This window comes from Delphinapterus leucas, chromosome 8, assembly GCF_059928025.1.
Source record: "Delphinapterus leucas isolate spDelLeu-1000000601 "Yukka" chromosome 8, BTC_Dleu_Yukka2, whole genome shotgun sequence".
In the NCBI taxonomy this organism is placed as follows: domain Eukaryota; kingdom Metazoa; phylum Chordata; class Mammalia; order Artiodactyla; family Monodontidae; genus Delphinapterus; species Delphinapterus leucas.
In genome coordinates this window covers 19,108,989-19,133,783 of record NC_143136.1, presented here as the reverse complement: position 1 = coordinate 19,133,783, position 24,795 = coordinate 19,108,989, and the positions used below count along the sequence as shown (strand labels likewise).

Sequence of the window (24,795 nt, the reverse complement as noted above, 5' to 3'; positions counted from 1 at the left end):
CCTTTGCAGGATCCCACACCTGCCTCGGCAGCCAAGCCTGGGAAGTCCCTCCTGAGGTGGGGGAGGCGAGCAGAGGGCCAGCCCCTCCCCCCCAGCCCCTGCAGGTGTGTATACTGGGGGGGAATGGCTCCCCAGCAGCTGCGGCTCAGCCAGGCGCACAGACCTCGCAGTAACACGCACCTTCGCACACAAACCAGCGAGCCGGCTCACTGGCACCGCCCTGTGCCTGATCGCACAGACCCCAACACCTCTCCTCGCCCCCACCCTCCCCACCGCCGCTCCCGCCCCGAATCCTGAGCGGACACAGTGGCCTCGGGACGAGTACACGCCTCTAGCCGCCCCCCCTCGCCCCGTCGTCATGACGTCACGTGGGGTAGAGCCCTGAGACACACTGCGGGGGGGCGGGGAGGGAGGCGGCAGAGCTCCCCGAGCCGGGACAGTCACTCACTCACTGGGCGGTGGGGCCGGGCACAGACAGCGCCGCCCCCCCACCCCCGCCCGCCTCGCACGCCCTCGGAAGCGCAGGCTCACCGCGCTGTGCTGGGGGGGCTTCCCGGCACCCCAGCCTCTCGTCCCTCGCCCGCAGCACCTCCGGGCCCCCCCTTACCCTCGAGAGGCACCGGGAGTTGTTTCAGGACGCCCTCGGGAAATTCCCTGAACCCCTGTGCCAGGAGGTGCCCGGTGAGCCCGCCCGCCCCCACCCCCCCGAGGGCGGTGCCCGGGGGCGCTGCCCCATGGAGCGGGGAGGCGGGCACCGTCTGCTCCCGGAGCCGTGACCCGAGTTGGAGCTGTGTGTCGCAGCCGCCCCGACCCCCGCGGATCATGCGCCGTCGCCCCTGGCTCGCCGGTCCCACCGGGCTGTGAGCCCCCCATTCCTGGCCCATCACGGCCGGCGCGCGATGGGCAGCACCCACCCTTGCCCCTGGCTGCGGCTCCGACCTCGGCCCCAGCCGCGGCCCGCGCTCTGCGCGCTCCTCTTCTTCCTACTGCTGCTGGCTGCCGCCTTGCCCAGGTGAGCCCTCACCTTATGCCCCGCCCTCCTGGAGAGCTGGGACCCTCAGCCACAGGGGCGTCTGAGCTCCTGCTGGGGCAGGGGACCCTGGAAGGAGGGAGGGACGGTGTCGCGGGAAAGTGCTGGTGACCAATGAAAGAGTACTCTCACAGGAGAGGGTTGAACTGGTGACAGAATAAGGGCAGTCCAGGGAGACAGGGCAGTGCCCAGGAGAGTGATGGCTGCTAGAAGGGGAGGTGTGTGTTTAGGGGGAAGCAAGTGCCAACCTGGAGTCCCTGCCGTGCTGGGGGAATGCACCCCCCACCCCAGGAGTAAAACTCAAACTGCCCTGCTCCACCTTGCAGATCGCCCCCAAGTGGGGACAGGGGTTGGGGGCCAAATGAGGGTAGCCCAGGTGGGGTCAGTGAGAGATTGCAGCTAGAAGGGTTCTCAGTATGTGTGTGTGTGTGTGTACGTGTGTGTGTGTCTGTTCGTCTGTCTGTGATCGAGTGAGCCCAGCACGCTGTGTTGTAAACAGCAGTCTGTGTGTGCACATGTGTGTGAATGCGAGGGCTCATGGATCAATGTATGTTAAGATGAACACGTGTGTGTACTTGTGAGTGTCTGTGTCTATGTGTATAACTATGTCTGATGAAGTGTGCATGTGGGTAAGTGTTCCTGCGTCTGTGTGTCCACCTCATTGTGTGCAGAAGTGTGCCTGCATGAATGTGACTGTCTGAAACACGCCGTTTGGGAGTGGTCTCCCGGAGAACACTGCATATGAGAGCATCTATGCCTGGGGATGTACTTATGAAATACTGTGTGCGCAGGCATACCGGACGTGCGTGCATTTGCACGTAATCTGTGTGGGTGTGCAGCTAGGTGGGTTGTGTTGGAGGGGATGTTGGTGAGAAGGTCGAGGAAAGGAGAATGTTTAGGGGTATACTGATGGGCTCAACCTTCAAAAGCAGGGGTGGGAACAGAGGAATTATGGCCTTTGGGACAGAGTGTGTATAGTTAGGTGGGGCCCTCCCAGCCCCCGAAAACACTCACCCACCCCCACCCCCACCCCACATGCCTGCAGGTCTTCACCCAATGATATTCTGGGCCTCCGCCTCCCCCAGGAGCCCGTGCTCAACGCTAACACAGTGTGCCTGACATTGCCAGGCCTAAGCAAGCGGCAGATGGAGGTGTGTGCGCGCCACCCTGACGTGGCCGCCTCGGCCATCCAGGGCATCCAGATCGCCATCCATGAGTGCCAGCACCAGTTCCGGGACCAGCGCTGGAACTGCTCTAGTCTTGAGACTCGAAACAAGATCCCCTATGAGAGTCCCATCTTCAGCAGAGGTAGCTGCCCTTCACCCTTGACCTTCTGCCCACCCCACTCAGCACTTCCACTCCAGAACCTATCTGCCAGCCGTCCCTTAACCCACTCCCTCAAGCCGGCAACCTCCCCAGGTGCTCATCTGCCAGCCGTGCTGCTCTCCTGCCTCTTTCTGCTCTGGGAAAGTCCATGAGGGTCAGACTAATGGGGTAGATGTGGCTCCAGGCTGGGCTGTGTGGGATGAGGGCAGCAGGTTTCATGCCTGAGAATTGAACTCCTGGGTTATCTGCCCTGAGACTGACGCTGCATATCTCAGGCCCAGGAAATATCCGTATCTGTTGCCTGCCTCAGTTTACCCTCTACCTAGTAAACACCGTGTAGAGTGGAAGCCTGTGATAAAGTACCCAGAATCAACGTGAAGAGGGGTCAGGGACTTTGCTAAATGGTGTAGTTGAGGGAAGCCTGGGCAGGTAAAACTGTACTTCTGCAGAAGCTCTTCCCAGTGGGGTTACACCACCAGCCTCTGTGTCATCCTTGCCACCCCTGAAAATCCTCTCTAAATCAGAGGCACTGGGTGTGTGCCTGCCTCCTGCCCAGCAGGCCTGACGGCCCTGCCAATTCCTCTTCCCCTCACAGCTCAGAGAAGCTGCAGCCCACTATCTGTCCCCCTCCCTGGACTTCTGGGTGACCCAGGGTCTACCCTTACAATCCCTTGAGTGGCTTGGGCTGGAGGTGACAGAAGGTTTTGTCACTCATTTCCACTCACACCCACCTCCTGCCCTGGTATCTTAGACTTGACTCAGGTCTTTTGGGAAAGATGGGGGTCCTGTCTCCTGGGTATCTCTCTCTCTCCCCTCAGCTGCTTGAGTGGGACAGTGTGGGGACCTGGCTCCTTGCGACTTGTACAATTCTCAGGTGACAGTAGAGGAGGAGGGGTACCCCTGTACCCTGTGGCCTTGGGGCCCAGAGGCTTCTGGGAGAGTCAGATTCTAATGTACCCGAACTTCAGAAAGAACTCAGAGTCAGGGGCCTTTCCCTTTCCACCAGGACCCCTCCTTTCATCCCCGGAGCCCCCAAGTCAGGGGCCACGCCAGCCTCCCCCAGCCCAGCCCAGCCCAGCCCCGCCCCCGGCCGCCCGCCCCGCCCCCGCGCGCTTTCCCTCCTCCCGCCCCCGCGCGCCCAGGGCGCTGTTTCTCCCCGGCCGAGCCCAGCCCGACGCGTGTGGCGGCATGCAGCCGTGAACTAATCCCCGCGGGCATCGGCAGACGGCTCCCGGCCCCAGCCGCGCGCCTCTCAAAAAGGACGCCCCCCTCCCCAGGCCGGCGCTCCCGCCCCTGAGCCCCTGAGTCCCTGAGCCCCTCCAGCCGTCTGCCCAGAGAGGCTCCCCGCGACCCCCGCCGGTCGGCCGGCCCAACTCAGGTCCGGCGCCCCGCCCCGGTCGCCCCCGCTGCCCTCGCGCTCGCGGACACGAAGTGACAGGCCACGGCATCTCTCCTGACCCGGCCGGGCCGGGCCAGCGCTCGCCGCCACCGCCGCGCGTCCGAGCCCACTCGCTCCCCGAAGTCCGGTTCTCTTTCCAGCGCTCGGGCTCCGAGCTTGTTCCAGGTTCTGCTCAGGACACGGGGGGGGGGGGCTTTGAAGCTTCAGGGTGAGTTCGGAGCGCTGGAACCCCGCGGGGTTGGCGCGGTGCCAGATGCTCCAGGGTTCACCTGCAGTTTAATAAGCGGGAGGTGAGCTGGGGGGACGGGTGTGGGGAGAGGTGAGGTGTGGATGCGGGAGACTTGCCACGGCTAGCCGGCGCGGGGCGGCGCCCAGCGCCGGGAGGGGATGGGACAGTGGCTCCTGGGCTCCCGCAGGGAGGCTGGCCTCCTTCCTTTGGCCTCGGAACACCGTCCTACCTCTGTGGTTTCTGCCCCCTGCCCCCCACATTGCAACACCTCATTTCTACCTCTCATTCCTCAGAGGGGACTCTGGGCTTCTGGAAAGAAATTTCCGCTCCCTCCACCTCCCACCTCCAGGGGCCACCATTGCCGTGTCTCTCTCACTCAACACTTGTGGGATCATTTTTTGGGTCCATCTTGGCCCATCACCTCAAGGACTAGCTAAATTTGAATCCCATGGGGCCTGTCTTGGTGGTAACCAGCCCCTGGACTGTATCCTTCCCCCAGTCTCCCTTATTTTCAAGCCACAGATTGTCCATCATGGGGTCAGGTGACCCCAGTTTCCCCCACGTGGACTATCAGGATGCCCACCCCCCTTCTGACCCAAGCTGCCAGTGGGGTTCTCTTAAAGGTGCACTCTGCCATGTTTAAAATTCAGAGACTGCTAGAAGGAGGTGGTCCCCCAGGTCTTCCATCTGAATGCTGTTACTGTCATCTAATTGTCCTGACACCTTCCCTGAGGTGGGCTGGGCTGAAGGGATGGAGTTCTGACATAAGAGGGAGATGGAAGTGTTCTTGAGCACCTAGAGTGGGTGCTTGGGAAGCAGGACATACAATAGGGCTTTACCCAACCAAGGAGAGGGATGTGAGGGTGCTGGGCCCTGGGAGTTGGGGCACTAGAGGCAGAGAGAGGGGCCTCTAGCGGGGCTAGAAACAGTCCTAAATAAGCTGTGAGAGGACCCCCAGCCCAGGCGCAGCTATGACCTAAGTGCCAGGGGCAGTGGTATCCCCAGCTTTATGTTCTGAGGATCCACAGGGTTGGTGCCTCGATGGGTGAGATGCTGGGCAAACAACAGCTACAGGGGAGCTCTTCATTGTGAGGACTAGAGAACCCCTCCATCTCTTACTCAGGATGCAGGGACCAGAGGGACATTTGAGGAAGGGACTACTTTGGGCTGGGCTTGGGCAGTGGAGTGAGAGGGGATGAGAGGACAGGGAGAGGCTTGGTGGAGGGGAGTGAGTAGACTCACACAGCGGGTACTGGAGCAATCATGAAATTTGGGTACTGCCCTCTCTAAGGCCCAGGCCCACTGAGAATGGATGGAAAGAGGGGGCTTGCGGCACTGCAGTAAGCCAGGCTCCCAGCCCAGGGGAACCCAACAATTTGAGCCCATCCTCTGCTCTCCAAGGCCCTGGCTCTTTCATCTCCCACCTCCCTTTTACATTTATCCTCGGGGAGTCTTTGTTTTATGCCTAGGTCTCCAGGCTTGGGGTATGTGGTGGTACTCAGATGGGGAGACTGAGGCACAGGCAATTGTATCCCAGGATTACTTAAGGTCCTATTATTCTAGTGGCACCCAATAAATTATCCAAAACATATTAAGTACTTGCTGTGTGCTTGGCACTGTTCTAAAGCACTTTATCTGTACTTTAGTATCCTCAAACAATCCCCATGCAGTAGGTCCTATCATTATCTTCATTTCCAAATGAAGCTAAGAGAGGTTGGGTAACTTGCCATTAGTCACACAGCTTGTATGTGAGCTGTAGAGCCAGGACTCAAATGCAGGCCAGCTGTCTTTAGAGAATGCCCTCAACCCCCTGCATACTGCCTCCCAAGCTACAAGGCCACCATGATTTCCTACCGTGTGCCCAGAGGTGAACTGGTGCAATGGAGGAGTAATCCAAGAAATGGAGCTGATATGCACGCGCACACACACACAAACACCTACCCGTGTTTGTGCAAACATGTGGCTACATTCAGTGTCACCCCTAAGTGTTCCCACGTGCACACAACCCTCTCTCTCTCCCCAGCCCAGGCACATGAGCACGCACAGATTATCTGTGCACAGATTATTTGCACGGAGGGAATGGAGACCAGACCTCTCCCCTCTCCTCCCTCTTTGACTTGAATGGGCAGGGCTCAAGCTTCTCTATCCCCTCCTAGCTCCCACTGGCTTGGGAATCCTCTCTCTTCCACGCTTCCCTGCCCTCCAAACCTCCTCCCCCGGCCCCTTCCTGGCCGTTGGCTTCTTCCTGTCGCAGCAGCTGACTCCACGTAGATGCTGGCAGCCCCTGTCCCAGATCAAAGGCAGGGCGGCTAATCGTGCGTCTTAAGGAGCCCCCCACCCCCAGTGCTCCGGGCAGCCCAGCTGGCCAAGGCCCCTCCCCTCTCCCTCTCCAGCTGGCCAGATGGCACAGTGCCTGCATCTGCCCCAGACAGTCGGGGCCAGGACCGAAACTGGGGCCCTGAATAAGAGCGGGGGGCAGACCCAATGGGCTGGACTTCTCTGAGGCCTGAATGCTTGGATCAGAGGATGACCACACAAGCCCTGCCCAGTCACTCCTTCAGTGGCTGTGACAGCTGCCAGAGGCCATTAGGATGGTGTCTTTAGCTGCCTGGGGTAGGTAGGGGTGTTCTCTGTAGGCTGTGGGCTTTCTCCAGATTCCTCTAGGCCTGCCCTTGAATGTAACAGAGCCTGGAAAATGGTGTTTGGGTTGGCCCAGCACATTCCCCTGGACCAGCATCTTGCTCTTTCCTGGTGCCATGCATAGACAGGGCCATAGGACTGGGAAGTGGGCTACCTGGGTTTCTTACTCAGCAGCTTGTCTTCCCCAGAGCCAATGTCCTTCAGCAGAAGGTGGCCAGGCCTCCTGGGAGAGCTGGGGCTGTGTCCAGCTCCATAACTCCTGCGACCTCGGGCATCTCTCCTGGTTGGCTCTCTGGGATCAGTGAGGCCTCCAAGTCCTCCCAGTCTTTGGAACTGATGTAGAAGGACCCAATTTTGTTTTGTTTTGTTTTTCTGAATCTCTGGCCTCTAACAAGCCATCAGCCTCCAGATGGGTTCTGGGCTTCCCCCACAGGTGTCTATGGCACAGGTGGGTTCTTCTCCTAGTGTGGGAGCTGTTATTACCCTTAGTTTCTCCCACTGCTTGAACTCTCTCAGGTTCAGAGGCTGGTCAGTGACCGGTACCAGAACCTGCCCCTCGCCAGTCCTTTCTCAGATGCAGAATAAGGAAGAAGCAGCTTGCAGGTCCCAGAGCCCGACCCTTCTCCGCAAGTAGGCCTCCCCCTGCCACAGGCCCAGAGGATGGCTCAGGCTTGGGAACACCAAGGAGGAAAGCAGTGTAGACAAGTCCTGGACTCCTGAGAGTGGCTCATCAGGGAGTCTTTGCACCCCTAAGCATCTCAGGAAGGCATCTACCTTAGCTAACCGTTCCTTCTCAGTGTTCAACACCACTATGTGCTTAACCCTGAGCAGGCGGTGGGCTCACCTCCAGCATCCTTCAACCAACCTCTTCAGCTGACCTCGACCGACCACAAGCTGGTCGGTGGCTGGTGGCTGGGCGATGCCCTTTTCTGAGGAGACCTTCTGGGATGTCCAGACAGGCAAAGGGGAAATTCTGCTGGCTCTTTTGTTTGCCTCTCACATGTGGCCATCAGATAGTGTTCTTTGATGGGCCTAAGGGGGTGGCTGCAGGCAGGAAATCTTGGGGCCGGGAACTTTAGGACACCTTCTCCTCTTACTTACCCTTCTGCCCATTAACATCTCCTGGGGCCCTGAATTCCATCACTGGTAATATTTTTTAGGTTAAAATTTGCCTTCTTTCTGCAGGCTTATCTTAAAATTGCAGATATCACATGAGAGGTAGTAGCTTAAGTCCCTGATGATTAAAAAAAAATTAATGTTTACTAGATACTTTCTGTCCAGCAGGAGAGATGTAGTCACAATTCTGAACTTGCTAAGGGTGAAGCAAGGGAAAGGAGTTCAAAACGGAGGGCTGTGGGAGAGACCTCTCCCACTCCATTGTGTGCAGAACTTCCAGTGTGATTTCTGCCCCTCTTTGAATCTATGCCCTTGTACCAGATTCTCCCCCAACACTGGGCCTCTACTTCCTCTCAGTATGGTAAGAAGGTTGGGCAGGGAGGGCAGAGGGATGGGATGTGGAGGCTCCTCAAAGGCTGTTTCCTGTGTCTCTCTGCGCAGGTTTCCGAGAGAGTGCCTTCGCCTACGCCATCTCGGCAGCTGGCGTGGTGCACGCAGTATCCAACGCCTGTGCCCTGGGCAAGCTGAGGGCCTGTGGCTGCGACGCGTCCCGGCGCGGGGACGAGGAGGCCTTCCGTCGGAAGTTGCACCGCCTGCAGCTGGAAGCGCTGCAGCGCGGTAAGGGCCTGAGCCACGGAGTTCCCGAGCACCCTTCCCTGCCTCCTGCCAGCCCAGGCCTGCAGGACTCCTGGGAGTGGGGCGGCTGCAGCCCCGACGTGGGTTTCGGAGAGCGCTTCTCTAAAGACTTTCTGGACTCCCGGGAGCCTCACAGAGACATCCATGCGCGCATGAGGCTCCACAACAACCGAGTGGGGAGGCAGGTGAGAACCCCATCCCTCTGGGCCTGCTCCAGACCCCTCTGCCTAGGGCCCCTCCCCTCCCCCAGGCATATGTCTCCTCTGGGGACCACACCACTCTCCCTAATTCAGCAACGTTCTCATTGCCCCCTCGTAATTCAGTCATCAGATGTGTTTTGGATAACTACTGTGTGCTAGGCGCTGGCCTAGGCCCGGGAATATGGGGGTAAAACAACCCCTGCCCCGGGAGAGCTCCCCTTCCACGGAGCAGCCTGCTTCTCCCGTCTCCTGCTGTGAGAAGTGGGGAGAGCTCTGGGCTGCGGTCAGGACCTCAGAGTCTAGGCCCAGCTTTGCAAGTCTGTCTCTCCCCCTGTAAAATGAGAAGGTTGGACTGCATCATCCATAAGGCTCCCCAGCACAAATGTTCCATGATTCGGTGCTTTCCTATGCCGGGACCCCCCTCCTCTCCCAGGCTTTCTGTGCAGAAAGAGGGATTCCTGCAAAGGGAGATCCCTAGGGGCCACTGTGGTACTGTGTTATGTTGTCATCCTCCTTTCTCCCCCCCCACCCCCCAATGTTCATACTACCTCAAAGGTCATTTATTTAAGAGAGAGAGAGAAGAAGAAGAAGGAGAGGGAGAGGGAGAGGAAGAAGAAGAGGAGGAGGAGAGGAAGGAAGGAAGGAAGGGAGGGAGGGAGGAAAGAAAGAAAGGGGAAGTAATAATATCCTGCATTTAATTTATTGAGTGCTTACTCTGTGTTAGGCACTGCCTGGAGCATTTTACTACATCCTATTTCACCCTTACACCTATCCATGAGGGTTCTATTATTAGCCTCATGTTCAGATACGGAAAGTGAGGCACAGATAGACTAAGAAGCTTGAGGAAGGTGATGCAACAAGTGAGAAAGTGGCAGAGGCAGGATTCATCCCCAGGCAGTTAAGCCCTGAGCCCGTTTGTTCTATAGTGTAGTCTACACTAAGTTGCCTCTCTGGCCCTCATGGTGACTCAGCACCCTCTTTCCCTGGCTATTCCACCCCGTCCCTTCTCTTGGCCCTGCCCAGCCTGCTCAGGCCTTGTCTCTGGCTTCCCCTCACTCTAGCTGGTACTTTCTCCATCTCACTCCCCTTTCTCCTGGCTTCTCAGCCCAGGCCAGTTCACCTTCTTCTTCCACAAAGACTGGAGCTGATTCAGCTCTTCCATCATGACCGAGGGGTGATGTAAACTGAGGCATACCCACCCTCAGGTCACGTCCAGCTCCCACCCAGTCCTGTCCGGTCCGTGCAGCTCTTTTCCCAAGCTTTGATACTATCCTAGCCCATACCAGCAGTGCCTCCTCCTCCTTGTTAAACTGGTTAATTAATGGCTGCTGCCTGTGGGAAGCAGATGTTCTGGAGCTGTTGGCCAGGGGAGGCACTGGGCTGCTTTCCACGTGGTGCTGACACCACAGGCTGCACATACAAGCTGCAGAGCCCTTTAAGACTTGGAGGAATGGGGTCCCTCTCTTATGGCCCTGCTGCCCAGGTTTGGGGGACCCAGATCATTTTTTGGAGTGGGGGGACAGCGGGGGGAGGAGGATGTGGCCAATTTCCTCTGGGGTCTCTGGTGAGGATAATGTGAAGGCGCTCTTTGGGAGGAGGTTCAGGAGAGCAGCCTGAGAGCTGGGCAGGGGCTGGGTAGGTTGTATTCCTGTAACTAGCTCCCTTGGAGGCCTGGGAAACTCTCTCCGCTTTCATTGCCCTGGGGGTCTGGCTCTTTGGGTTCCGTACTTTGGTTCTGTACTCAGGTAGGGCCGTTGGTCCCTGTTGGTGCTCACTGTTTCCCAGGAGGAATGGTGGCACTCAGCACTGGGCAGAGTAAGTGCCAGCCAGTAGAATGGGAGAATGGGAGGGGGCGGGGGGGAGGGGGAGGAGGGGGTGTCTCCCCAGCCCCTGGCCCCTCTCCTTAGGCTCCCTGAAAAGTGCTGCAGGGCCCAGAGGAGTTAAGATGCTTTTTCAGCCTCCCCACAGCCTCCGCTCACTGCCTGGAGTGAGGCCAGAGGCTTTGGGGCTGGGATGTACTGGGGCCAGCACACCCCAGCTCCTGGTCCTGAGGGTTGGAAGGAGAGGGAATTTCCCTGAGGATCTGGGGTCCCCCCTCAGGAAGCAAGAGCCTAGAGCCCCAAGGGCCCCCCTGCAGCTGCTGGGAAAGGCGGGGGGTGGGGGGAGAGGAGGGGAAGCAGGAAGGAGGGAATTCCCCCAGGATCTGGCCGGGTGGGAGGTGGATGCGAGAGCAGCAGAAAGGTAGGCAGAACTCTTCTCCTGGCCGCCTGGTTTAGGAGCTGTGCCACCCACCCACCCACTTGGGGCCTCAGCTTTTGCCTCTGTTCAATGGGGGTTGGTTTCCAGAGCCTCTGAGAGTCTCGAGGGCCGGTGTCTGCGACGGGAGGAGGCCAGTGGGGCTGGCCGCGGGCGTCACCCCTCCCCGTGCCTCCCTCTGCAGGCGGTGATGGAGAATATGCGGCGGAAGTGCAAGTGCCACGGCACGTCAGGCAGCTGCCAGCTCAAGACGTGCTGGCAGGTGACGCCGGAGTTCCGCGCTGTAGGGGCACTGCTACGTAGCCGCTTCCACCGCGCCACGCTCATCCGGCCGCACAACCGCAACGGCGGCCAGCTGGAGCCGGGCCCCGCGGGGCCACCCTCGCCAGCCCCGGACATTCCGGGGCCTCGGCGCCGCGCCGGCACCGCCGACCTGGTCTACTTCGAGAAGTCGCCCGACTTCTGCGAGCGCGAGCCGCGCCTGGACTCGGCGGGCACCGTGGGCCGCCTGTGCAACAAGAGCAGCGCGGGCCCGGACGGCTGCGGCGGCATGTGCTGCGGCCGCGGCCACAACATCCTACGCCAGACGCGCAGCGAGCGCTGCCACTGCCGCTTCCACTGGTGCTGCTTCGTGGTCTGCGAGGAGTGCCGCATCACCGAGTGGGTCAGCGTGTGCAAGTGAGCGGACGGCTCGCCTCCCTGTGCCTGGTCCTCTGCGGCTTGCGATGTTGGCCGAGCAGCGTCGCCTTGGCTCCTGGGAGTGGAGGATGGACCACAAAATCTTACAGGAACCTCCCAGCTCTGAGGTCGTCAAGACTGCAATCACGGGACAGTTCAGGACCGCTCAGACCCCCTGCTCACTTCTGTGGCCTCCAGGACCGGTTTGCCTCCCGGGTCTCTGACCCAAGCTCAGACAGTTCCGTTGGGCTGGCGGTTGCCCCACACTCTAGGGCAGTGTCAGCCAGGCATCCTCTGGGCCTGCCTCCTTTCATCTCTTCACCCCTACCCCTGGAGCGGGAGGGAATGAATGGAAGCTGATGGGGAGGGGGAGGAGGATTAAAAAGAAGAAATGGACATCACTGAGCTGAAGTGATTCTGCGGAGGCCTCAGACACCCTCCCCCACTGGCCTCTGTCCCTCATCATTTAACAAATATTTATTTTTGCACTCTTTGTGGCCTGGCACTCTGTGGGGGACGAGAGGTGCTGGGGATACAGATGTGAATGCGAGATATAAGACCTGCTCTCTTGGAGTTTACATTCAGGCTGGGGAAGATGAACAGTAAACAAGAAAACACACAAACAAGGTCATTTCAGACAATGCTACGTGCTGTGAAGAAAATAAAGCAAAGTGCTGGATGTAGAGTGATTTGTGGGGAGTGGGGCCCCTCTAGATAAAGCTACTGGTTGGGGAAGACCTCATGCTGAGACTGCATGAGGAGGAGAGCCATGCACAAATTGAGGGTAAGGGCTTTTCAGGCAGAGGCCATGTGAATGCAAAAGCTCTGAGGACAGAAAGATCTCAGGAGGAGCAGCAAAGAGGCCAGTGTGATTGGAGTGAAGAAATCAAGGGACAGATTAACAGCAGAGGAGCTGCTGGAGGGGGGTGGGGGATGGGGAATGGTCACATTATGCATCCTTCCAGGCCAAGGTAAGGGATTTTATGTAAGAGGAATGGGAACCTTCAGAGGGTCTTAGGCAGGCAAATGTCATGGTCTGATTCCCACACTGCTTGCTGTCTGGGGAACTGAAAGGCAGGGGACAAGTTGACAGCAGGCGGCCAGTTAGGAGACTGCAGCCATCTTCCAAACCAGAGATGAGGCCTGGGCTAGATGGAGGCAGTGGGGTAGTTGGCAAGGAGCTGGATCAGGAGCCCTGGATGCCAGAGCTCTAGCTGTCCACCTTGTGCCTGAGCCCTCCCTCTGCCACAAGCCAGGACGAGTGTCGGCCAGTAGCACCCGTCGGCAGAGACAGGAGGTACTCTGAGAGGAGTAATCCTGGGCAAGACCCAGCTCAACCCAGCCAGCCCAGCGCCCCAGGGAGCAGGTGGGGCTAGGAGGTGCGGCCTGGAGAAGGGTGGCAGGGGAGGGCCAGGAGACTCGCTGTCTGGATTCTGGTCTCTCCGAGTCCAGGCAGGGGAGGCAGGGTATGTAAGTAAGGCTGGGGGTGGGGGGATATCCTTCCTGGGTCTCTTGTGCCCCCAGATCCCCAGCTCAGGATGTCCCTTGGCAGGTTGGCCAGCCCCCCCTCCACACCCCCATAAGAACACTGCTAAGCTGGCGGCCTGGGTCCAGCATTGCGCTCTCCTTGGCTCTCAGATCTGATGTTTTTCTGGAACAGACCCTCAAGGAGGAGGCAGTGGAGAGGGAGGTGGGGTCAAGTTCTCGGGGAAAGAACACTTCACCAACTTCATCCAGGCCCCCTGCTGCTCACAGTGGAGAGTCCTGTGCCTGCCTCAGTTCACCCCAGAGTGGCACCCTTCTCGATGAACCATCCAAGGATGAAGTCTTATTCCTTTTCCCAGTTGCCAGCCTACCTGCATCTCCATACTTCCCTGGCCCTGACCCACGTCTCCCTACCCCTGGGTAGGGCTGAGAAGGAAAGGAGGCTCTCATGGTGATGCACGCCTGCAGGCCCACCACCTGGGAGACTTGCCCTCACGCGCTTGCCCTCAGCTCCCTTCCCTCCAACTCCTGCATCCCAGCAGCTCTCAGACATGACTAAGGCAGCAGGACATTTCACATGCTCAGTTCTGCTGCCTCTGTAGAGGACAGGGTTTCTCTCCCCATCCCCCTAAAGACAGTACCACAGGCAGGCGGGTGAGAGTCCCCCAGGAGGAGGGGTGGGCAGGAGCAGCCAGACACACCTGCTTCATTCCTTTCCTCTTGTTCACCCAGGAGAAAGCTTTGGGGGCTGGGTTCGCTGCCTCCTCCCTCCCTCCCATTCAGGGTAGGAGGGAAGGGAGGGGCAATGAAGGCCTGGGGGGGTACTCCCACCCCCTGCCCAGCCCCCAGCAGTGTCCACTACAGCGTTAGCTGTGGCTTCAGCCTCCTCTGCCTTCCAGGCTTTAAGAGGACAGAGTTGGGGGAGGAGAGACTGAAGATGAGAGACACCGGATGAGGGCTGGGATAAGGAGGTAGGAGCTGTAACACTGCAGAGCAGCTGCCTCTAGAGGGAGGGGTGGGCCATGGGGTGGGACAGGGGACTGGACACCAGGCTGTGGGGGACATATCCCAGTCAAGTCCAATCATGGTGATCTGATACATGCTAGCTTTACCTGTAAAGGGAGAGAGGAAAAGTTGGAGAAGGAACAAATAGGGTGTTGCCCACCCCCATCCTTTCTCTGGGCCTGAAGCTGACTAGAGTCTGGACCAAAGCTGAACCCCACATTTGAAAAGGGGTGTATGGGATTTGGTTGACCCTAAAGGGAGATATGGAGGTGATAAGGGGTGGGAAAATGGGGCCCAAGAGGCCCTGGGTTTATGCACTCTGGCTACGAGTGAGGCAGAAATCAATGTGCTGGTTGGAAATAGGGGAAATGGGCTGAAATAAAGGGGGACGGTGGAAGTAAACAGGAGGAAGAACTTGCCAAGAGCTAGGAGAGGACCAAGGTTCAGATTTGGAAATAAGAATAGAGGGTGGACCAGACTTAACTCAGAGAGGGAGGAAGCCATCCCCACCCCCAACACCTTTCACCTTGATGGACATTGGGCCAACTCCTTGCAGGAGGAAAAAATAGCATGGAGCCTGGATGGTCCCAAAGGGAAGAAGGGAGGGAAGTAAGAGAGAATGAGGTGGTGGATAGATCAGCAGGCAGTGGTGGGTTAAAGGTCAGGGAGAGGCAGCCAGACTGGAGTGGGGATCAGAACCCAGGCATCCTGCTTTTTTGTCGCCCAAGGTCCCAGGGTCAGAAAAAAGAGGAAGGGAGAGGCAAAGGGAGAGGCCTCGGCAGCTGTAGGAGGGCCAGGTGGGTAAGAAACGAGGTCAGGGGCATCCCGGCCCTCCCTCGCCTTCCTCCGAATTAATGCGCCCCCAGCTAGCCCCCGGCAGGGGGCCTTCCACGTTGGAGCTTGGCCAGGCCCTAGTCGCGGCCTCCCTCCACCCCTCCCACCCCCCCTTCTCATGTGGTTGCCGGCAGCTGCCTGCGGTCGCCCCAACTCCTGCGCTCAAGGCACGGGGACTTTCCAACAGGGGAAAAAATGACTTAATGAGAGTGGGAGCCGGGGCGGGAGGGACAGGTCCCTGTAATCACCGCTCTGCTGTGGGGCCTGCGCGCCTCCGGGCCCTTCCCTGGCTTCCTGCTGCCAGCGCCCCCCTCGGGCTCTGCGGGGGGAGGGGGACGGGCTGGCGCAGGGGATCCCTTTTCAAGTTCCAGGCTCTTTGGGGCCCTCCGGCTGCCTTTGTTCCCTAGGCTTGCCCTGCGTGGAAACTGAGACGCCCCGTGATCCCTCTCTGGACTTTGTCCTTGAAGTTGGGGGGTGGCAGTCCTTCCCAGGAGCCACGGTCCTCTGCTGGTGGATTAGAGGGGTGCGGGATCGTGGAGAGCCCTTTGCCACTTCGCGGCTGCGCACTTCCAAACACCTCCGGTTGCTGTGGCAACCAGGGCAGTTGAGGTGTGTCCGCAGGGCTGGGAGGCGCCCACCCCACCCCCCTTTTCTCGCAGCCCTCCGGGCCAGGCCGGGCCGCTGCGGTGCGCGGGGGTGGGGGTGTGCCGTTACCATGGCAAGGGTGCGCTAGGAGGGCACATTCTTCCCCAGGGTGGGAGCGCCCCGGGGATACGAGAAGGGGGGTGATGGGGGCGGTAGAAAGGGGAGGCGAGAGGGTCAGAACGAGGGAGGAGTCTCGGACAAGACGCTCCAGGGCTTCTGGGGTTGGGATGGGGAGTTTGGAATCTGCCCCCGCCACCCCCAGATCTCCGGAGATGTCCCGGTCCTCCCCCCTCACTCTCGCTGGGGTTCAAGCCCCTAAACCCCGTTTCTGGGGAAGGGATCCGAACTACCGACCCCGAAGGTCTTTTGGCTTCCTCCGAGGTCTGGTTCGCCGAGCTAAGTGTCCATCCCCTCCCCCCGCAAGCGGAGCTGCATCCCAGACTGCGACCCGAAGCCCTGCAATTAAGCCCCTCGCCCTCCGCTGCGCCGCCCGCGGGTCCTCGGCCCGGCAGGGCTGCACCGTCAATTACAGCATGCGCGCAGCGGCTGGTTACTCCGGAGTCCAGGAAGCGGCCGGGGTGGGGCCCTCAGCAGGTCCAGGCGGCGGGGTCCCTGGGGTAGTCCCCAGCCAGGGGTCCTTCACTGGCGCTTCGGGCTGCGGCCCTCTAGCCCAAAGTCTCCGCTCCAGACAATACGGGGAGGAGGGTCTACTCGGTGCTCAGTCCTGCGCTGCCTCAGTTCCTCCCTCCTCGAATGCACACTGTACCCAGGGCAGAAAGAGCGCAGGGAGGATGTGTGTGGTGTGTGTGTGTGTGTGTGTGTGTGTGTGTGTGAACGCAAGAGTTCAAAGCCCTCAAGGCCAGGTCTCTTTCCCGCCGCAGACGATCGCGTGGGTCTCTCCTGGCCCAATGTCCCGCCCGGTGGACCCGGCTCTGTTGTGCTGAGCTAGCCCCAGGGCGGCTGACAGCCGGTATCGCACTTTTCTGGGAATCGGAAAACGGCGCCCCCGCTGGGCAAGAGGCTCCCGCACTTCTACCCCACAATGCAAGGCAGTCCGGGAGCCTGCGGGGCAGCGACGTCGGGTATTCTGCCACCACCTTTGCCCCCTGCCATCCCTTCTTCCCTCTCCCCTCGCCCACCGGTCTGCAGTGGCTAGGGTAGAGCTCAAGTCTCCCGTGGTCCAGCTTCCCACATCTGGCCGGCAGCTGGGACCCGCCCACTTCGAACTGCTGTGGACCCAGCGCCCTCTGTTGGTGCGGAGCCGCGGCGCACCAGCTTTCCGGCCTGGATCTCCAGCTGCCGCCGCCGGTCTGGGGTATCGCCCCAGTTCCAAGGAATTGGGGTTCCACCCATTTGGCGCCCCTTGCCGTTGGTTACACCCCACCCTCTGCCTCACGTCGCTCCCAAATCCGACTTTTTGGGCCCTTTGCTCTTTGCCGGCCGCGGCCTCTCTGACTCTCTTTCCTCGGTCTTTGCGTGCTCAAAACCTTGTCCGGCGACCTAACTGTCCCCCAACCTCCCATCCTCTCTAGTCGTCCAGGCTTCGAGGGCAAGTACTGAGGTGCGATCTCTTGGAGCCCAATGTGAAAGTCCGCAAATAGGAACATGATTACATAAATCGCCGCCCATCTGTTCAATGGGATTCCTCGCAGTGCCCTTAAAAATGAGGTGGTTTGAAGTATATTTAGGTACTGAGACTGAGTGTTTGCTCTTTATGGGGGGGGGGCGTGTGTGTGCAAGGTACAAAATAGCACAGGGAAGGATCCCTCCTTTATCGCAACAAAAATTATAGATGTCATTTGCATTTTTAAAGTCTAAAGTAAGCAGTAAAACGCTAACAGAAATCATTTTTTGGATGATGGAATTATAGGTGATTTAAAATTTGTCTCTATTTTATCTACATTTTTCGTTTATCTATAATGAACATGTAATACTTCGGCACAATAAAAATTCCATATCCAGAATATTTTTGCCCAAAATGTGAGAATCGAATTACATCATTAGAATACATTAAATTTTAAAAAGAACCCTTTAAAAGTAGGAATTAGGGAGACCTCCTGACAAGAGCTAATATGGTTATGTCATTGGGATTTTCTTTTTAAAATCATAAAACTTTGTAGGGAAAGCAGGCTTCCAACCTCTGAACTTCAGGGCCTAGGGAACTGAGAAGTTGTTAGAGGGTCCTCAAATCCACATGCATATCCAGTATTGTTGCGAATGGAACCGCTGATTTATTGTACTGCGTGTGTATAAAGATGCTGTCATGATTAACAATATAGAAAATAATTTTAATACCTTTTTCTCAGTCTTGATCCTCTTTGGTCTCTTTGCAGCACTACACTTCATTAAATGTCCTCCCCTTAGACATATTCAATCCTTTAGTCCACGTGTTTGATGTTGCCCTGCCTAGTTCTCTCATTCTCCACTGCCTCAGGGATTCCATTCACTCTTTTCTTCTCTTTTTTCTTTTTATTTGGTGTAACAGAAAAGTTACAACAATAGTACAAAGAACTTTCCCCTTCCCTGAACTTGAGAATAAATTGCCTACAAAATGCCTCATCACCCCTAATACTTTAATGTATATACTTTAGTGTATATTCTCCTACATAACCTAATACAATGCTCACAATCAGGAAATTAACATTGATACATTAATACTGTCTAACTCCCAGACCTTACTGAACTTTCATCAATTGGCCTAATGATGAAAAGATCCAGTCCAGAATTATTCATTGCATTTAGTTGTCATGTCTTTCCAGTCTCCTTCAGTCTGAGACAGTTCCTAAGATTTCCTTTACTTTTATGACCAGGATGATTTAGAAGGCTACAGACCTATTACATTGTAGAATGTCCCTCAACTTGGGTTTATCTGTTGTTTCCTCATGATTAGATTCAGGCTATACGGCTTTATGCAGCAATATTACAGATTTGAGTGTTTCACTCATTGCTTCATTATTTATTCTGATGCTTAGAATTTCCCAGACTCGGCCAGCTGCCAGGCTGGCTTCTGTCACCACAGTTCTTTGAGTGCTTCCTTACTTCCTGGCACAACAAGATGTTCAGGGCTCATCTTGTACTTTCTCTGCTCAAGTCCTGTAATCAGCCATTTCTCCAAGGGACTTTGTTTCTTTCAGTAGAGAATGGTATTTAGAAATCAAGATCTGGGTGCCAGGTGTGCTCATTGTTCTTGGGATATCACTGCTTCCGGGCCTTTTATGGAGAGTGCTAGGAAATTTGTGTATGATTAAACACACATTATCTATCTATCTATCATTTATCAAAGTATGTAGAAAACCATGTGTTCACACAATGCCTTCAATTCCCATCCAACACTCTAGGATTTATTCTAATTTTCTCCCTTTTTATTTGTGTAACTTCCTTCTCCCTTCTTGTTGGAGTAATCCCTTTGTAAGTAACATGTTCCTGACTGCTGCTGCTGCCCCCTCCACTCCCCTTGCAGACATCCTCTTCTCACATCTTGGCCTTGATAACCTATGACAGCCTAATGTCCACTCTGCCCCCACATGGATGCTTCCCTTTGTTAGCCCCACATCATGGCTTTTCAGCCAGAAAAACTAGTTCAGAAAGGCGGGTAGGCAGGAAGGCTGGAAACAATTTTACTCTCTTGAGGCTTAGAAATAATTCTCAATCTTTCCTATTCGGTAAATGCCAAAGGATCTTCCTGTTGAAAATTCTGGAGGCACTGGACTCCTTTATTTCTCTGACGCCTCACATCCAACCCATCAGCAGATCTTGCTGGTTCTCCTTCAGTTTATATCTAGAGTTTGGTCACATGTCATCTCCTCCGTCATTGCCATCATGGTACAAGAGACCATGGTCTCTTGCCTTGAATGACTGCAATTATCTCTTAGTTGATCTCCCTGCTTCTGCCCTTACAAACTACCAGTATACTCTATACACAGCAACCAGAGTGATCCTTTTGAAGTATTAATCATGGAGTGCACCTCCTCTGCTCAAAATTGTCCAAACTCTTCCTATTTCACTCAGAACAAGAGCCAAAGTACTTATAACGACAGGGCCTTACAAGATCTGCTCCCTACCACCTGCACCTCTACTTCTGCCCTCCTTCTACTCTGCCCTCATCCATTTTGCTTTAGCCACACTGACCTCCTAGAAGTTCTTTGAACAAAACAAATTGTCCAACCTCAGTATCTTTGCACTCATTATTCTCTCTGCCTGAAATATGTTTCCTCTAGAAAACTACATGGATGTTGCCCCCTGCATTCAGGACTTGACTCAAACATCTCTTTCCAAGAAGGGCCTTGGGCTTCCCTGGTGGCGCAGTGCTTGAGAGTCCGCCTGCCGATGCAGGGGACACGGGTTCGTGCCCCGGTCCAGGAAGATCCCACATGCCGCAGAGCGGCTGGGCCCATGAGCCATGGCCGCTGAGCCTGCGCGTCCGGAGCCTGTTCTCTGCAACGGGAGAGGCCACAACAGTGAGAGGCCCGCGTAACGCAAAAAAAGAAAAACAAAAACCATAAGGGGCCTTTACAGAGCATCCTATCTAAAAGAGCAGAACTTCTCTTACCTTTACCTTCCTTTATTTTTCTTCAGAGTATACATCACATATTTGATGTATTTGTGTATTTGTTTACTGTCTGCCTCTATGCTCTATAATGGAAATTCTGTGAGAGCTGAGACTCTCTCTCTCTCCCCCCTCCACTCGCTTTCTATGGCAAGAATGGTACTGAGTACATAGTAGGTACTCAATAGATGTAAGTGAATGAATGAATGAAATGTCTTTGAGAATGACTACCAATCTGTCTTTAGGCCCAGTCTTCCTTTGTAGGATCTTTTCTGAAGTTCCGGCTGCCAGCTAAACATGTTTTGCCATGTGTCTGTGGCACCACAAACTAAAGCTTTATCAAGGCAGTTTCATGATCTCATGTACGTATTTGTTAATATAAGGAATGAAATTTTGTTTTGTTCACTGATGTCTTCTTAACGCCTAGAACAGTGCCTGACATAGAGGAGGCACTCTGTGTTTGTTAAATGAATGAATGAATGATTTCCCCCTCAAACTAGTTCTCCCTGGCTTGCTTCTTCTCTTTGTAACATCATCATTTTCCTAGTTACTAAGGCTCAAAACTCCTGTCAACTTGGACTTTTCCCTCTCCTTTCTTTTCCATATTCCATGAGTGGCCAAAACCTGCCCATTCACTCACTTCATCGGCGCTGTCAATATCATAGCTCATCACACACTCAAATGTCACAACGGCCTCCCAACTGGCCTCCTCAGTCCACCTCTGTCAGATTTTTCCATTTTTCTCTCCCCTAAAGTGCTCTGATCATGTCATGTCCTCTGGCTGAAGCTTTCAATGGGTCTTTGTACCAAATAGGGCTCTTAATTGCAAACAGTAGAAATGGACGCTGGTTCACTTAGGTAGAAGAGGAATGTACTGGAATGATACCAGGCAGCTCACAGAATTGACAGGAAGCCTCAAGAATCAGTCTCAGGAACTGGGCAGGAATCAAGAGAAGCTAGGCCGTCAGAACCTTATTCAGCTCTTGCTCAGGAGCAGCCTGATTAGGGGGCTGCTTCCTCTGGGCTCTGGGCTGTCTCTCACAAGGCCACCACCACCCTGAGACCTGACTGGTGCTGCCTCGAATCATAAACAGTCATCTGCTTCCTGGGGTCACTTGCCGAAGATTCAGAGTCCTGAGTGGGATCATCAATTTGGCACACTGTTGAGGTCATAGTTCTGTGACATTCCTGCCAGGGGTCAAGGGATGTCTCATTAAGACATCCACTAAGGACGATACTCCAACACAGGAAGGAGGCTCAGATGCTGGGCAGCCTAAGAACCCAGTGTGTACCCATATACGGGTTCCTGAGCATGTCATTGAAGCTCTCCACCATCTGCCACAAAGCATCACCTCTAGTTTTTTCTCCGTTGTACAACATGTTCCGCTGAAGCAGGATTATATGCAGTCCCCTGAGCTGATCCTTCCTGCCTCAGCCCCTCGTAGCAACTGATCTCCAAAGATGGTTCCTATTGAACCACTCTTCCTGATAGTCACACCTAAGTATTGTCTCCTGCCCTTGAATCTGGGACGGCCTGTGATTCATCTTCATGGATAGCATGCTGTGGAAGTGACACTGCATGACTCCCAAAGACAGGGCATAAGAAGTCTTGCAGAGGTTTCCCTGGTGGTGCAGTGGTTAAGAATCCTCCTGCCAGTGCAAGGGACACGGGTTCGAGCCCTGGTCCGGGAAGACCCCACATGCCACGGAGCAACTAAGCCCGTGCACCACAACTACTGAGCCTGTGCTCTACAGCCCGCGAGCCACAACTACTGAGACCGCGTGCTGCAACTACTGAAGCCCGTGCACTCTAGAGCCCATGCTCTGCAACAAGAGAAGCCACCGCAATGAGAAGCCCGTGCACTGCAACGAAGAATAGCCCCCGCTCGCCACAACTAGAGAAAGTCTGCGTGCAGCAACGAAGACCCAACGCAGCCAAAAAAAAAAAAAGAAGCCTTGCAGCTTCTGCCTCAGCCTCTTGGAATATTTACTCTAGGGGAAGCCAGTCACCATGTATGAGGTCCATTTACTCTGAGACAACCATGCTATGAGGAAATCTAAGCAAACACATGCAAAGGCTGTGTGGCGAGAGAAATTCCTGGTTAGTCCCCATCTGTTTCAGCTAATTCAGATGAGATACCAGACACGTGATTTTAAAAAGCCCCAACCTCCACCTGACTGCAGTTGCATAAGAGACCCCAAGCGAGAACTGCCCAGCTGAGTGTCCCATAGGACTGTGAAGCTAATAATAAATTGTTATTTTAAGCCACTAAAATTGGGGGTGGTTTGTTCCACAATAATAGAGAATCAAAACAGCCCTTTGTGGTACATGCTTTGCTCTCTCTGGAATGTTTCCCCACTCTCCTATCCCATGTACCACTCATATCTGCATTTGTCAAAAACCTTCTGCTTAGTGTGGTTCAGGGGGTTGAGAGGGGTTGAATCTTAATTTAGTCTCACTATCCCTGTGACCTTGGACAAAATAATTTCTCTGGATCTCAATTTCTGCATCTGCCATATGGAAATAAAAACACATGTCTCCTGGAATTCTTCTGAGTACTAGGTAGAAAATATGTAAAATATCTATGCAACTTGTCCATTTCAGTCTCATTGAATAGAGGTCTTCAGGAGATACCCAGCCTTCTAGACCTGCATCAAATGGCATTCCCAAAGTCTAATTCTTGTCACTTGCAAACTATACAGTTTTGAACAAATCCTTTAAACTTCTTTAAGCCTTACCCTCCTCATTTGTAACACGGGTTTGATGATAATATCTGTGTAATGGGGTTTCTTGCCTGGGCTAGGGACTGGGCTGTCTCATGGTATTAGGCAACACTGCCCCCTTGAGACAGAACACCCAGAACCCTTAAGCCAGGTCCCTTAACCTATATGACATTTGGAAGAGAAGGAAACCATGCCCACAATTTGGGTTTGGGGATGAACAGACATGTCTAGTGGGCCAGGGACTGTGGTGGACCCCATACCACAGGGAAGAACAGCAGAATCTCCGAGAGTGCATCACCCTGAGTGAGAAAGGGGTTTCAGTGGAGGGGGGGAAAGGGTGCATCGAACAGAGAAGAGGGAAGACTGTTATTTGGAATGGTGTGAGGCTGGATACGACCATCTCGTGGCTCAGTGTATCCCCATCTCCCACTCTCCCAGGGTCTTCCTTGTGAAGGAAAGATCTGGGGTATAATGGCAAAGACAGGGACTACCAGGGGTACACATATCTCTACCACTGGAACCCTCTTGAGAAGAAGCAGCAGCAGAATATCATTTTCTACCTCAGAGAGGGAGAGGCATGCCAGGAGGTCATGGGCACAGGGGTCCACTATATGATTTCAGTTGCATCCTGTGCAAAAACAGGGAAAACTAATTTCTGCTGGAAGGCAGAACAGTGGTTACCCCTGCAGGGGAAGTAGTGACTAGAAGGAAACATGAGGGGGATTCTGAGAGCTGGTAATGTTTTGCTTCTTCGTCAAGGGGCTGGTTACACCAGCATGCTCATTTTATAAAAACTTGAGTGCGGGCTTCCCTGGTGGCACAATGGTTGAGAGTCTGCCTGCCGATGCAGGGGACCCGGGTTCGTGCCCCGGTCCGGGAAGATCCCATATGCTGCGGAGCGGCTGGGCCCGTGAGCCATGGCCACTGAGCCTGCGCGTCTGGAGCCTGTGCTCTGCAATGGGAGAGGCCACAACAGTGAGAGGCCCGTGTACCGCAAAAAACAAAAAAACAAAAAAGAAAACTTGAGTGCACTTAAGATTTGTGTGCTTTCCTGTATCTTACTTCAATAACAAGTTAAAACACACGCACACACGCACACCTGTATGGAAGATAAGCAGTCATTTCCCACTTCAAGCCCTTTGAAGTGCAGCCACATCAGCTAAGGGGGTAAGAGATTAGTGAGCTGGAGGCAAGGACCACCTGGTACCTGGCCAGACTTATTTCATTTCTCCCTCCACTCATTCACTCTTTCACTTATGGTTTATTTATTATCTCCTAAGCATTGAACACTGTACAACATGTAAGGGGATAAAAAGAATTATTAATAGCAGTAGCTTCCACCTATTGAGTGCTTACTTTGGAGTAGGCCCTGAACATACAGACCACTCACAATAATCCCATGAAGTATCATTACCCGCATCTATCAGTGAAAGAGCCTCAGAAAGGTTAACCAAGTTGCTCAAGGTCACATAGCAAGGAAGTGTCTAGATTTTCGTATGAACCTGAGTCTGTGTGAACCCAAAGCTGGGACACTTTTCACTGAGCTACGCTCTCCTCTAGGAATCTAGGGGGAGGAATGATCTGTTCACAAATCGTTCTGCCACGAGGCTTTAGAGCTGGAGTCAGACTGGGTTCAAATTTTGGTCGCATCCTTTTCTGTGACCCTCGGCCGGTTCCTTCACTTTTAAGCCTCAGTTTCCCCATCTGTATAATGAGGGTAAAAATCACATTCTAGTGAACGCCTAGAACAGGCAGTCATTAATATTTTTGCAAAACTCGACCAGAGCCACAGTCAGGCATGGGCACGGGGTGGAAGGCGAATCCCTGACGCCCGTTATCTGAACCATTAGGGCCCGGTGGACTTAAATGAGCCGGTGGGCCTTTATAGACCCGTTCGTGCTGGTAGAAAACGGGCCGGGCGAAGAGCCTGCATCCCAAAGGACATCCAAAACGGGTCACCGCCTGCAGACCTACGAGGTCGGATATCCGAGTCGGCTCGGCCGGCGAGAAGAAGCAATATCGCGAGACCTGGCGGGACTAACAGGT

The 24,795-nt window shown here is 55.1% G+C and overlaps 1 protein-coding gene across 1 annotated transcript; it reads left to right on the top strand.

Annotated features, from left to right (window-relative positions):
* Positions 1-420: 420 nt before the first annotated feature.
* Positions 421-24,795, top strand: WNT10A (Wnt family member 10A). Its single transcript, XM_022568311.3, has 4 exons — positions 421-1,012; positions 2,076-2,338; positions 8,182-8,561; positions 11,017-24,795. Exons 1-4 carry the CDS (start codon positions 900-902, stop codon positions 11,512-11,514), a joined length of 1,254 nt encoding a protein of 417 aa, XP_022424019.1. The 5' UTR covers positions 421-899; the 3' UTR covers positions 11,515-24,795.